The following is a 15,823-nucleotide window of genomic DNA, read 5'->3' on the forward strand; positions in this document are numbered from 1 at the left end:
CCATGTGTTAAATCTCTTAGTTCAGCGTTTCCTCAAGACATACCCCAATCTGTCTGATTTGCTCACGAAGGTTCATCGCATCTGTGCGCATTTCAGGAAGTCCAGCACAGATGCTGCCACTCTCAGGGCAGCGCAGAGCCGCCTCCAACTGCCCGCTCACCGACTGTTGTGCGACGTGCCCACGAGGTGGAATTCAACATTAACCATGTTATCCAGAGTTTACCAGCAGCGCAGAGCGATTGTAGACTGCCAGATGTCAACTTCCACCAGAACTGGTAGTCAGGTCAGTCAGCTTCCTCAAGTCTACAATGAGGAGTGGACGTGGATGTCTGATATCTGTCAGGTGCTGAGTAACTTTGAGGAGTCAACACAGATGGTCAGTGGCGATGCCGCCATCATCAGCCTCCCCATCCCGCTGCTTGGCCTGTTGAAAAACTCTCTGGTCAGCATGAAGTCGGAAGCTTTGCGCTCGTCACAAGAGACTGGGGAAGAAGATTCCCTTGTTGATAGCCAAAGCACCCTCAAGTCTGTTTCTCAGCGCATATCGGAGGAGGTGGAGGAGGATGAGGAGGAAGAGGAGAATATTGGCGAGATAGAAGAAGGGAGCATTGCTAAGTCCTTCACTGTTCAGCGTGTATGGGCAGAAGAAGAGGAGTTGGAGGAGGAGGAAATGGAAAGTCAGGCCAGTGAGGGGAGTAAATTCTTGCGCGTTGGTACTCTGGCGCATATGGCAGATTTCATGCTAGGCTGCCTATCCCGTGACCCTCGTGTTCAAATAATTTATTCCAGCACCGATTACTGTGTTTTCACTCTCCTGGACCCAAGGTACAAGCAAAATCTTTCCACTCTCATCCTTAGGGAGGAAAGGAGTGTGAGAATGCATGAATACCAGCAGGCCCTGGTGCACAAGCTGAAACAGTATTTATTTCCTTTCTGACAGCGCTAGTGGCAGAAGGGCGTACTTCTGTGGGACAAGTAGCGAGTGACAGTAGGCGAGTAGGCAGCTTGTCCAGCACTGGCAGGGTTACGCTTTGCAAGGCCTTTGCCAGTTTTATGTCACCCCAGCAAGACTCTCACCTGTCCCCAGTCTCGGCAGAGTAGGGCTGACCTTTACAGAAAGATGGTGAGGGAGTACGTAGCTGACCATACCATCGTCCTAAATGATCACACAGCTCCCTACAACTACTGGGTTTCAAAGCTGGACATGTGGCACGAACTGGTGCTGTACGCCTTGGATGTTCTTGCCTGCCCTGCCGCTAGCGTGTTGTCCGAGCGGGTTTTCAGTGCAGCTGGTGGCATCATCACCGATAAGTGTACACGCCTGTCGACTGACAGGCTGACGCTTATCAAGATGAATAAAGCCTGGATTTCTCAGGATTTCCATTCCCCACCAGGTGAAGGAAGCTCAACCTGAATAATGTATGCACTCCTCCTCCTCATTTTCCTCCTTCTCCTCCTCTTTGTACACTAAAGCAGAGGAAACTGGCTATTTTTTGCCAGGGCCAACTGGCTCTAGCTATAGTACTCTATGTATTTAATTTTTCTGGGCCACCTACCTGGTCCTCTGTTTTAAACAATTTTTGGGACTGCCACATACAGGCACTCAATCTATTTAATTTTTCTGGAGGACCACCTACCTGCTCCTCTGGTTTGAAAACTTTTTTGGACTGCCATATACAGGCACTGTCCAAATTAAATTGTCTCCATTGCTACCTCCACACGTCGTCTCCATTGCTACCTCCACACATCATCTCCATAGCTGCCTCCAAAAGTCGTCCATATTGCTGCCTCCATACATCGTCCCCTTATCAAACGAGCTGTGTCAGGCAGAATTTTGGGTTGTTTTCATGGCTTCCACATCAACCTTGTTAACTTTGTCGCCACCCTGCTGTGTTATCCACAAAATATACTGGCAAACTTTTATCACTTACCAATATTATTTCAGCGCTTCTTTCACATCTGTTTACATTCCCCTCACCCGCCATAACCCAAACTTATAAGAACACTACTACACTTGCTCTTATACAAAAGGTTCTTGGAAGTGCTGTTTGGGGGGGAGCCGAGAGACAGGGGCTTGGAAAGGCGAAAGCTCGCCTGGCAGCGGAGCGCCAGCTCCATCCCAAGATCCAACTAACATAGTTTTAACTGCAGCACCTTATAATCTACTACAACTACCTTACTGCCTCCATACATGGTCCCCTTATCAAACGAGCTGTGTCAGGTAGAATTTTCGGGTGTTTCCCCAGATACATAATGGAACTTGGCCCATCTGTCGCCGCCATGCTGGAGACCTGAAGTTGCAATTATAGCAGTGCAATATGGATGCCCCATACTGTCACTCTTAATCATGGAACCATTTACGAAAAAACAATTAAAAATAGAACCGCTATGCTATTCCATTATTCCTAGGTGAAATATTCAAACGACCCCGCCTGCTTTGAAAATTATAATTTTTTTCAAAGTAAATGCTTCTGGCCTCCAGGCCCATTTTGGGTGGGGATGAGCCGAGAGACAGGGGCTTGGACAGGTGAAAGCTCGCCTGGCAGCAGACCGCCAGCTCCATCCCAAGATTAGGCAGCCTCAGAGGCATCCATGCATACTGCCCCTGCTGTTTCCTGTCCATTTTGCCTCCACAATCCTCCACAGTGTCCACCAATGTCTCCATGCGCAACTTTCAGCTCTCTATACCCCAGACGCTGGAGCACGAGAGGATATACAGCACATCATCCCCTTATCAAAAGAGCTGTGTCGGGCAGAATTTTCAGGTGTTTCACCAGATACATAATGGAACTCGGCCCATCTGTTGCCGCCATGCTGGAGACCTGAAGTTTCAATCATAGAAGCAATATGGATGCCCCATACTGTCACTCTTAATCATGGAAGTCGTCTCCATGGCTGCCTCCACATGTCGTCGTCCCCTTAGCAAACGAGCTGTGTCAGGCTAATTTTTTGGGTGTTTCACCAGATACGTTATGGAACTTGGTCACTATGTCTCCACCATGCTGTGTTATCGACTAAATATACCGTCAACCTTTTGGTGACATAGGAAATCATTTCAGCGCTTCTTGCTCACCTCCTTTGGTTCCTCTCTGCCACCCATTGGTTTGAGTCCATTTAGGGTATGTCGCCATGACATTCTAGCCTGCCGCTGCTGCTGCCTCTGCATGCCGTCCCTTATAGTGTCAGGGTCAATTATTGGATGTTTTAGATGCTATCTAGCCTCATTCGGTCACTCTGTCATGGCCATGCTGTTGCCCATAATTTTGGCATAATGGTGCGATTAAGCAGCCTCAGAGGCATCCATGCATGCTACCCCTGCTGTTCCCTGTCCATTTCCGTGGTGTTTACATCATTTTCTGAGGTTTCCAGGTGTTTGGCCAAGCTTCCCTGTGCAGACCCTTGGTCCCCTTTGGGGCTCGTTATTCGAGACGAGCACTCGAGCATCGGGAAAAGTTTGTCTCGAATAACGAGCACCCGAGCATTTTAGTGCTCGCTCATCTCTACTATCTATCTACCTAAGTAACACTCCAGCACAGCACATGACAGGACAGCTTGTAGACTTGGAGATGGTCTCCTGCCACTTCCTTGTGTGAGGTGATGGGGGGAGGAGGGGCTGCAGTTTGTCTGTGTGGATAATGTGTTTAAACACAAGTGTAGGAAAAGCTGAGGAGAGAGAAGATGAAGGTGCTTGGTTATTACATTAGTTTGGGCTTCTCCCTGCACATGGCTGAATGCTGGGGCAGTGAGACATGAGGTTATCAGCTGATTTCAAGGGGAGGGGGGCGTGTCTCCTGTTCCATAGTCTTCTTTATGAAGATGGAATGTCCATAGTAACAGCTATCTGAGCAGTCACTGCCATCTAGGGGAAGTCTGCAGAATACAAGAGGAAGGAGCAAGATTCGGGTAACTAATCCAATTGCAAAAGGGCTTAAAATTACCTGCCCTACAACATACCAAAAGATTTTTGAAATGACGGTTAAACTTTAAGGCTCAGACCCATTTTTTTGGATTCTGACTTGCGTCGCTTTATATGGTTATAACTTTTTCTGAGATTCTGAGATTTTTTTCCTCACATGTTGTACTTCATTTTAGTACTTCACTTCAATTTTGGCTGATAAGTTTTGCCTTTATTTACAAAAAAAAGAAAAAATGATGAATTTTCCATTTCGTCACCATGACGGCCCCACTGGAGGTTGCTTCCCCTTCCTCTGTAGGGACAGGAAATTGAGAGCATTAAATAGCCCCTCCCTCAACCTCCCACCAGTGTTTTTCCTGTCCCTACAGGGAAAGGTTGAGAGTAAACCTCTCTCTCCTCTCGGGGGGGGGGGGGGGGAGGTAGAACCTCGTACCTCTCGTGGGTGCTTGTTTCCCCGGGGCTTCCCTCGTCCGGCCTCCTCGTGAGTCCTACTTGGGGTCTCCAGGTCCCGGATTGCCAAAATTGGATCTCCTGCGGCATGCAGGAGACATCGGGCAGTACCGGCAGCTTTTTACGGCCCTCTCGGGGGTCCGCGGCTGCCGGCACATAAAGCGCATGTTCTGGCGCATGTTCTGGCGCACGCGCACGTTCTGGCGCATGGTCACTTCCGGGTTACGGAGCGCGAACCGGAAGTGACGTCAGAGACCTCAGCGTCTCGGCCTAGGAGACAGGCCATTAAAGATGACGTCAGACGCCGGAAGGTAAGCAAGGAGAAGCTTCCACCAAGTCTGCAGGTCTGCTGAGGTCTATGTGGAGCAGCGAATATCCAGCATGGAGGAGGCTGAATTCGGTTCCTTAACCCTGGGCTCTGTAAGTAGGACATTAGCTGAACGCCAATAGGTTTTGGCACTATATGCTGTGGGGAGTCGGCTTCTACTAAGCAATACTCCTTTTTCTTTTTCTAAAAACAACAGGAGAAGGATATCCCTGTAAAAGAAAAAGAAAAAACCAAAGTGTGTGATAAAGAAAAACCTAAGAAGGCACCATCCAAACGTTGCCACATTTGTAATACAAAATTGGATATTAATTATAAGAAAAGTTTATGCAAAGATTGTTTGGATAAAGTGCTAAAAGAGGAAAAGTCATCATTCTTGGACGAATTGCGTGTTGTTATGCGTGAAGAAATTAGGGCATCAAAGAGCCCACCACATAAAAAAGTCAGGCAGAACCCTGTATGTTTGGATTCAGATGACGAGCAGCCCTCTTGTTCTTATGAGCTAGACATGGAGGAACAGGATATGGTGACGCATCAATCAATACCAAATGACCCCAAATATTTATTTCCTAATGAGGATTTGGATGGGCTAATAAAAGCATTAAGGGATACCTTAAATATTGAAGACACCATAGAAGAAAGGTCGGTAGTAGATGAATTATTTGGTGGATTAAGAAGGAAGAAGGCTAGAGTTTTTCCCATTATTGAAAACTTGAAGGATCTTATCCAGGATGAATGGAAAGAACCAGAGAAGCGTATAACAATGCCTAAGGAATTTAAAAACCGTATGTTATTTGATCCAGAAGAAACAAAAGTCTGGGATAGTGTTCCTAAAGTTGACATCCCTATAGCTAAAGTAGTTAAAAAAACAGATCTACCCTTTGAAGATTCCACCCAACTAAAAGATGCCATGGACCGTAAATCAGATTGTTTGCTCAAAAAAGCTTGGGAAGCTTCCATGGCAATCCTAAAAACAAATATTACCACTACCTCTGTATCACGTACTCTGTTTTTTTGGCTAGGACAGCTGGAGGATCATCTTAGAGAAGGCACGTCCAGAGAAGAAATGCTTGACTCCATTCCGTTATTAAGATCAGCAGCAGCCTTTCTGGCAGATGCCTCAGCAGAAACCATCCGGTTTTCAGCAAGAGAAGCTGCATTATCTAATGCGACCAGAAGAGCCCTTTGGTTAAGGCAATGGTCTGGAGACGTGCGCTCAAAAGCAAAACTGTGTAGCCTGCCTTTTTCGGGTGATTTTTTATTTGGACCAGAATTGGATGAAATCCTAGCTAAAGCAGCGGATAAAAAGAAGGGGTTTCCAGAGGCCAAACAACAACCCAAGAAGCAAGTTTTTCGGAGCTTTCGCCCCACTAAAGAACAGCCAAGATTCAGGAGCAAGCAGACCTGGAAACAGGGGTACTGGAATACAGCCAAAGGAGGAAAGAACAAATCCTTTCTTTTTGGTGCCTCAAGTAAACAAGAGAAGAAACAATGACGCCAGAGTGGGGGGAAGATTGAAAAATTTTCTCCCCCATTGGAAAAATATAACATCCAACAGGTGGGTACTCTCTATAATAGAAGATGGCTATTTTATAGATTTTGTGTCACCTCCTCCTCACCGGTTTATCCTATCCAGGCAACCATCGGACAGACTAACATGTCACCTTTGGAAGGAAGTTTCCGACCTGCTAAAATTGAATGTCATCTGCCCAGTCCATCCAGAAGAAAGAGGTACGGGTCATTACTCACCTTTGTTTTTGATAAAAAAAAAACCAAATGGGACTTTCAGATTAATTACAAACTTGAAATATTTGAACAAATGGGTAACCTATGTAAAATTCAAAATGGAATCAATCAAATCCACTACGCCTTTGATACCTTACAAAGCTTGTTTATGTACCTTGGATCTCAAGGATGCCTATTATCACGTACCTATCCATACGAAATCACAAAAATACTTAAGATTTGCCGTATTATCTCCCTCTGGGGAAGAATTTCATTTTCAATTTACTGCATTACCCTTTGGTCTCTCCTCAGACCCCCGGGTTTTTACCAAGGTCATGGCAGAAGCAGTAAAATATCTCCGAACGGAAGAAATCAGCGTGATTCCATACTTAGACGACTTCCTAATAATAGGAGATTCAGTAAGTCATTTAGAAAGCCAAAAGGAGACAACAATAGAAGTTTTACAATCTCTGGGATGGATCATAAATTTAGACAAATCAGACTTAATTCCGAGTCACATAAAAGAATTTTTAGGAGTGTCTTTAAATTCTCTAACCCAGACCTCGTATCTTCCACAGGAAAAGATGAAAAATCTTCTTGGGAAAGTCAAGAAATTCGAGAAGAGGAAGTCTGTCTCAGTAAGGACAGCTATGAGTCTTCTGGGGACCATGACATCATGCATCCAGAGTGTGGCCTGGTGCCAAAATCACTCAAGAACACTACAGTCATGGATTCTTACAAAATGGGACAAAAATCATCATCATCTTCATTTCCCATTGATAATCCCCTCAAAAGTGAAGGAATCACTAAGATGGTGGAAAAATCCCGGGAATCTACGGAAAGGCGTAAATTGGGTCCAATGGCCATTGACCCAGATCCAAACAGACGCCAGCAGCTCCGGATGGGGGGTTCTCCTTCCGGGCAAATATATCCAGGGTTGCTGGACCCAGGAAACAGTACATACCTCTTCAAACGAGAGAGAGCTAAAAGCGGTCCTGAACACTCTAAAATCCTGTACCAGCGAGCTGAAGGGTCACCATGTGAAAATTATGTCGGACAACACTACCACGGTTGCCTATCTAAGAAGACAAGGAGGTACCAGATCAAAAAGGCTACTGAAAATATCACAACAAATATTTTCCTGGGCAGAAGAAAATATCCAGTCGATCTCGGCCATCCATCTGAGGGGTTCAGAAAATGTAGTAGCAGATTACCTCAGCCGGTCCCAAATTCTTCCCCACGAATGGAGCTTGAACGAGGAAGTCTTCCAAGAGATTGTTCTAAGGTGGGGACTGCCGGACATCGACTTGTTTGCCTCCAGAAAGAATTCCAAAGTGAAAAAGTTCTTTTCCTTGAACCCAAAAGAAGTCCCCTGGGGACTAGACGCTTTTTCACAGACCTGGAACCAGGACCTAGTGTATGCTTTCCCTCCGATTCCATTGATAAGCAAGGTGTTGCAAAAACTACTAGTCAGTCCAACCAAGCTCATCTTAGTAGCACCCTTTTGGCCAAAGAAAAATTGGTTCCCAAGTCTACAAAAGTTGGCGATGGACCTTTCGTTTATCCTACCCAGGAGGCCGGACCTTCTACATCAGGGACCAGTCCTTCATCAGAACCCAGGGTTCCTAAACCTAGCAGCCTGGATCCTGAAAGCACCTTCTTAAGATCAAAAGGTTTATCATATAAGGTAATAAAAACCTTAAAGAATAGTAGAAAACCTGTAAACCATGCCATATACTTTAAAATATGGAAAAAGTTTTGTTCCTGGTCAAAAGATATGCCTAACCAGGGTTCCCCAAATATCTGTCAGATTCTTGATTTTCTGCAGGAGGGGTTAGAGAAGGGACTACGACCTAGCACCTTGAGAGTCCAGGTCTCGGCCTTGAGCGCCTACTTTGATACAGCGCTGACAGAACACAGGTGGGTAAAGAGGTTCTTTCAAGCCTGCTCACGCTTACGTCCTACTGTTAAAGATTCATCCCCTCAGTGGGATCTATCTCTAGTTCTAGATGCTTTAACTATGGGGCCCTTCGAGCCGATCGACCCTAGTCATATGCGTTTTTTGACACAAAAAACTGCCTTTTTAATCGCCATTACTTCTGCTAGAAGACTGGGCGAGTTACAGGCCTTGTCCATTTGTGAACCCTATTTATCTGTGTCAGAAGATAGGATCACGCTCAGACTTGACAGAAATTTTTTACCAAAAATTGTCTCAAATTTCCATAGGAACCAGGAGATAATCTTACCCACGTTTTGCCATCATCCAAAAACTCCTGTGGAAGAGAAATGGCATCTACTGGATGTAAGACGTACTGTTCTTAAATATCTCGAAGCATCCAATCCTTGGAGAAAAGATTTAAATTTATTTGTTCAATTTGCAGGAAGAAATAAAGGCAAGAAAGCTTCAAAAGCCACTATTGGACGCTGGATTACAGATACCATTAAAGAATGTTATAAAATCAAAGGTGTTCCACTACCTCTCTCTGTCAAAGCCCATTCCACTAGGGCCATGTCTACATCTTGGGTTGAGAGAGGAGGTGCATCCATTGAAGAAATCTGCAAAGCCGCTACGTGGAGTACAAATGTCACATTTGCAAAGCACTATAGGCTAAATGTCTTAGCTGCCAAAGATCTGGCTTTTGTCCGAAAAGTGCTTCAGGCTGTAGTCCCTCCCTAAACTGGGCATAAATTTGGTATGTCTCCAGTGGGGCCGTCATGGTGACGAAATGGAATAAAGGAATTAGTCCTTACCGGTAATTCAATTTCCATAAGTCCACCATGACGGCCCTGATATTTCCCACCCATGTATATAAAAGTTTTTTTGGATCTTTGCCTATGTATGTGAAATTTAACATACTAAAATAAAATTATGTTGCAACCTATACTGGTGTAGTTATTTGATAAACACTGGTGGGAGGTTGAGGGAGGGGCTATTTAATGCTCTCAATTTCCTGTCCCTACAGAGGAAGGGGAAGCAACCTCCAGTGGGGCCGTCATGGTGGACTTATGGAAATTGAATTACCGGTAAGGACTAATTCCTTTTTTTTTTTTAAATTAGCCATTTTTGAAATTTGAATTCCTTGCGTTTTCAGGCAGATAGATTTGCCACTTAAATTGCTGATTAACATTTCCCATGTGTCTACTTTACGTTTTCATAATTTTTTAAATGTCTGGATAATTTATTTTGACGTCACGCGGCTTACAAATCAAATATCTCTTTTCCGGATTTTCTGAATTGACTATTTTGGGGAAACAGTTTTGAATGAAATTTTACATATTTAGCATCAAAACCCCCTATAAAATCAACTCATTTTCAAATCTGCACCCCTCAAGCTATCAGAAACAGCTTTTAGGAAGATTGTTAACCCCTTGAGATCTTCATAGTAATTGAATCAAAATGGAGGTGAAATTTAGAATGGTCAAATTGTGCCGGTTATACGTTCATTTAGCCCTAAAATTTACACATTTCCAAATGATAAAGAGAGAACCAACCATAGAATTTGTTCTACAATTTCTCCCGAGTACAGAGACACCTCATGTGGCCGTTACTTGCAGCAAGGCACAGAAGGGAAGGAGCGCCCTGGAGCTGCCAGGATTTTAGTTTCGTCATTGGCCCCTTTTGCAGGCTATAAAATTTTAGCTTTTGCGTTATTGGGCCATGTGACGGCTTTTTTGCGGGATAAGATGCTTTTTCCAGTGTTACCATTTTGGGGTTGGTATCCCCTATTATTGAAAATTTAGGAACTTTTTTTTTTTGAGGGCAGGAGTAGAAAAGCATCAAATCCATGCTGGATTTTTCCTTTTTTTTTTTTTTTTTTTGCGGGGCTAGTTGTACTTTGCACCAGTATCATTCTGGAGCACAAATGTTTTTTTGATCACTTTTTTTTTTTTTTTCTATCATTTTTTGCGGGATTGAATAAGTAAAAATCATAATTTTTGGAGGGTTTATAACATTTTTTTTTTTTTTTTAACAGCGTTCATCATGCGGGTTCAATTATTTCTTTTTATTCCAGGGGTTGTTATGGATGGCGTGATACTATATATGTGGATCGGACCCCAGAGTTGCTATAGCAATGATCGGCACCTTCCAAAAACTGCTCGGGGGGGGGGGGGGGGCTTGATCATGGGAAAAAGACTCCCCAAAGCCAAGTTAAATGCAGCGGTCACACTGACCGCAGCATTTAACGAGTTAAACATGCACGCTCTGAGCCCACTCCAACTGTGGGTGTTACACTGTGGTGCCGGCTATATGTTACAGCCCGCACCTCATGTTTCCCAATGCCAGTTCGGCTCAGATCTTGAGCTGAACCGGCATCGGCTCTGCGTCCGATTTATCGGACCCTGAGCGCTAAGTCACTGCACTATATCGGACACAGAGTGGGAAGGGGTTAAAGGTCTCCTTCAGTTCTTTGTAAACAACTGAGGATTGGAGAGAGGCATGTCCTTTCATGCTCAGATTTACTGTCCCTGGGGGCTGAGCTCCCTCTCTGGTGGTGCTGAGGAAACCTCATTACCAGTAAGTAATTCCTGTTTTACTAATTAGATAAATTTTAAGAGCTTATTCACATACCAGTTTCTTTATTTTTAGTTTTCTATACATGATTTTTAAGAACAGCATATTGACCCTTTTGGGGCAGTGAGTTTTGTGTCAGTTTTGTATTACATATCAATGCAAAACAAATAAATATGAACAATTGCTTTGAAAATAAATGGTCATTATGCTTGAAAATGACAAAAATCGTGAATAGGCCCTGAAATCCATTAGTAAAACCACAAATAGATTTATTTCCTGGAGGTAAAAGTATGTCTGAGAGGAACAATTGGTGAAAAGCACACTCTAACAAATGCTGAATACACATAATCTAGTCCACAACTAATGCTCAACGCCCTTTCTCACAATTAAGTTACCCAGTCTCGGGCAAAAGAAAAAAATACATAATTTTCAGTTGAAAATCAAGGATGTCGGTCAACCGAAAGTGCCGAAAGTGAAGACCCTTCATGTTTCAAGGTTGGCAGTCACTCCCAAACATAGTTTATGCTCTCGGCATCAATCCAATACCAGCTATCGATCCTACGAAAATGAGACAAGCCAATTTTGCACAACACCAAGGTTTAAAGAAGAAAAGTATTTTTCAAAATACTCACAAACATGGTTTTAAAATGCGCATATAATGTTAAAAAGTTCCAAAGAATGCCCTGGCAAGGTGCTTTGGCGTTCTTTTAGAATTTTTTACATTACATGCACGTTTCAAAACGATTGAGCATTTCAGCAATAAATACTTTTCTTCTTTAAACCTTGGTAATCTGCACGATTGGCTTGTCTCCCATTTCGTAGGCTCTATGGCAGGATCTAACAGAATGGATTGATGCCGACTGCATAAACTACGCTTGGATGTGAGTGCCAACCTTAAAACAGGAGGGTCATCCATTTCGGCACAAGGTGGAGCAACAACCTTGATTTTCAACTAAAAAGTATGGTTTTCTTTTGCATGAAACTGGGTAGCTTTTACTTGTGAGAAAGGGAGTTGAGCATTGGTTGTGGACTAGATTACCTGAAATCCATAACCCACAAGAGTTTGTCGCAAGTTTGTCTGAAAATACGCTCTTGGACAACCAGCTTTAAGGTAGTTGGACACGATGGATTTTATTTAGATTTATCATAATACAGAATTACAGAGGCATACATATGCATGCCATATGTGAATAAAATATTTGTAATCTTTAAAATGTGTGAAAACTTTTGCAATAAAAAACTTCCTTAAAACTTTTGTAATAACGAATATATACAAATATTTATTTGGTTGATTTCTATAGTTCTGTGTAATATGCTATATGAATAAAATGTTTTTGGAACAATTTATTTTTTTGTTGCAATGTAAAGATCACAAAGGAAGCAGAAGAGTTCATTGTTGAACAATACCGTCGTCTCAGACAGCGTGATGGTAGTGGAGTCACAAAATCTGCATGGCGTATTACAGTTAGACAGCTTGAAAGTTTGATCAGATTATCTGAAAGTATGGCTCGCATGCACTGCTCTGATGAGGTATGTAAGGGGTTACATTTTTTTGTTTGTCCATTTGTTACTGCTAAATCTAAAATTACAAAGAAATACATTTCTCAGAAATGTATCAACAATTGATCTACTGGGTGAATTTAAGATGTAAATGTATTGGCATTTGAGAAAGTAGTTTATGCTATAGCTCAATCAAATACAAAAATGCTTGTGCAGCAATATTTAATACTTCTCTTAGCTTTTACACATGAAAATGGTGCAGCATTTACGATATCGTAAATGTTAGCTAAATTAGAAGTGTTTCATGCACCTTAAGTCAATACGCCCATGACTTTTTTCATTAACTGCTCAAAAAAGTTTCTTTTACTCCTCAGGTTCAACCAAAGCATGTGAAAGAAGCTTTTAGACTGCTGAACAAATCAATTATTCGTGTGGATACACCTGATGTTAGTTTTGATCCAGGTGAAGAGGAGAAGATTGTTGAAGGTAATGTTTATTTAATATATCAATGGTTAAAGGGAATCTCTGAGTAGAAATTGTAAATGAGGCATTGTGTGTAAGCTTTCAAGAGGCTTACCAAGCTGCTTCAGGAAATCCAAAATAAATCACGGCAGAACTCCTCCGATTAAAGTGTAACTTTATTCCATTAAGTTTGGACATTTAAAAACTGCCTTCATTGAGTTTCTTAGAATCTAAATTGCACACTGACACTGAAGTCATGAAGTTATTGTGCTACTTGCATATACAACATCCCCCCACCGGGGCCTAGCTTTTCTCTGGGAGACAGTAGATAGTCGGGGCCCAGTGTACTGGAGTGGCTGGCTTATGCATCGCTATCGTCATGGTGCTTGGTGTTGGGACCGGAGGTACAGCCTGGCAGGTCTCCAGCAGGTGGTGCGAGCAAACCTAATGGAAGGAGAGGCTTAAAGGTTTCTTCCTGGGGCAACCCTGATGGGTATATAGGCATCCATGGGTGATGTAGGATGGGGCACCCGGGATGGTGAAGCGGCCTGATCCATGGATCACACAGAGGCACGTTGTGTAAATCAACTGATAGTTCTTTGAATGTCAAAGACAGGCAATGGCCTAACATCAACAGCAGGTTTAGCAGGCTGGAAAGCTAGTAGGAGATTGCTGGTTTGCAGGAAGGGTTGCTTACACCCTGATTATAACTTCAGGCTTGGTTGGGTAAGATGGAGGAGAGTCCAGAAAGTGGACATCTGCTCTAGCCAAGAAAAGTACTGCAAGCTCCGTCATGTTCCATGAAAAAAAAAAATGAATAACAGGTCACTGTACAACATTGATGACATAAAATGATGTTGATGATAACAGATGACATAAAAATTTTAAATTGATTTCAATGGGATTTAAAACGGATCTGTTTAATTTGTTTTCTTTTGCTTTACTTGTTTTTTTTTAAATGTTGGATTTTCATAAAAACCAGGATTAACAAAACCTTACTTGCAGATGTTTTTGATAACGGTTACATCTGTTTATTATAGGCTTGGACTAAACTACTGTAAATTAGCCACATCCAGAGGTCTGTTTGTAACTAGGGGTCATCTGAAAGTTGGGTGTTCTTAAGTAGGTGACCGCCTGTAATATATATGAATTATGTAGTGAAAAAGCTGTAAGTGATGTAAGGCCATATGTGATGGTGTCATGGCAAAAATACGCCTTTTATTTCCACATCTATAGATCCCTTTTAGGCCAAAATATCCTGGGAGTTTATAATAACTCAGACATAATAACTTGCATATATTTAAAGTGGATGGTTTGAAGACCTCAGGATAAAGGAAATTGCTCCCTAATTGTAAACACATTATTCCCTGCACAAATATCACAAACTCCACTATGCTTGATTGAGAACATTGAAGTTGCAAAAATGGTGGTTGTCTACCCAGCCCACAGTTTAAGTGGTTTGCCAATGAAAAAAACTTCTCATATTTTAATCCACTAGTGAAGCTTACACAAGAAGATCATTTTCACCCCTTTACAATTTTACAGTGTTATTGCTGTATTAGCTCCTATCGCTCAGTGATGGTCAGTGTCAAATTCCAGAATGCTCTGTATAGTGTGAACACGCTTCTACCCAAACACCCACGATGTGCACCACCAAAGAATTAAAGTATATATGAAGGGGGGTTTTTGGGGAAGAGGGAAAAGTTGCATCACTTTAAAATGGTTATTTTAATATAAGAACAAATAAAAGTTACAAGACTCGTGTGTGTCTACATACACCATGAGGTTCCAATGTGGTAATGCAAACCACACTTAATCAATGTCACCGTGGCTATATACTGTAAGCCTGGGACAGTAATACAGGAGGAGGTCCCCTTAGTTTGAACAGTCCTCCTGAAATCCAATGTCACGTCCTCTTAATAATTTTTATAAGAGGACAAGAGGAGACAGTGGTATATCGTTTGCATCATCTAGCGGCAGGTGCTAATATTCTGCAGGCCGCCTGAGTGCACAATGCTTCTGTGTGAATCAAGACACAGTGCCGCGCTGTGTCAGATTCCTTGCTGGTATCGATGCGCCGCGCCGCATGTGTCTAGACATAGTGCGGCAGCAGCTTGCTGTAGTAAAATGTGGATAGGGACTCTCTAAGCAGAAACTTCATGATCCCTCTAGTGCTATGAGTTGCTGAGTGCCAACAATGGGCTTAGATCATATCTGTACTTTTATTTGTCTTTTGAAAATTCACTAGTATCTGATGTCAGAGTTGAGATGGTTTATATATGAAATTAATAAAAGAGTGCCGTCTTGCTCACCCGCAGGCCCGGCGCCAGGACCCGGCAAACCCGGGGTACTGGAGGGGCCCACCTGGACCCACGGATCTCCCCGGGTCAGCAGGACATCTGCCCCGCTGCCTGGGAGATTCCTTTCCTCTCTCATCGCGATCTGTGAGAGCATTTGCAGTCACTGCTTTCCCCAGAGGCTGAAGGCTGAAGGACCTTTGATGTCATGGTCACATGACATTCCGGGGAAAGCAGTAACAACACGGAGAGAGCTGCATCAGGTGAGGGGGAGACATGACAGGGGCCAGGGAGGGGGTCAGTGTGTATACAGGATGGGGGTCAGTGTGTATACAGGGATGGGGGGGGGCGCAGTGTGTATACAGGGATGGGGGGGGCGCGCAGTGTGTATACAGGGATGGGGGCAGGCCCGGCGTCAGCACCCGGCTGACCCGGGCACGTGCCGGGGCCCCAGAGCTTCAGAGGGGCCCACCCACCACGATCTATTACTTTACCGCGGGCCGGTCCCACTACCTCCCCTGAATGTAGGCCGCATAGGAGCTGGGCGGAGAGGTAGTGGGACGGGCCCCCTGCCCTACCCACCTCACATGTGACCTGCCCCAAGCTACCCACCTCTCCTGTGAAGCGGCGCGTGC

General features: G+C 43.6%; 1 protein-coding gene across 1 annotated transcript in view; it reads left to right on the forward strand.

Moving 5' to 3' along the window:
- LOC140133228 (maternal DNA replication licensing factor mcm6) overlaps window positions 1-15,823 on the forward strand; it is a 219,706-nt gene that overhangs the window by 151,200 nt on the left and 52,683 nt on the right. Inside the window, exons 13-14 of the mRNA XM_072153114.1 lie at window positions 12,298-12,459; window positions 12,804-12,915. Of these exons, the coding sequence (XP_072009215.1) occupies window positions 12,298-12,459; window positions 12,804-12,915 (274 nt within the window). The remainder of the gene's footprint in view (window positions 1-12,297; window positions 12,460-12,803; window positions 12,916-15,823) is intronic.

This window comes from Engystomops pustulosus, chromosome 5 (assembly GCF_040894005.1).
Source record: "Engystomops pustulosus chromosome 5, aEngPut4.maternal, whole genome shotgun sequence".
Classification (NCBI taxonomy): Eukaryota; Metazoa; Chordata; class Amphibia; order Anura; family Leptodactylidae; genus Engystomops; species Engystomops pustulosus.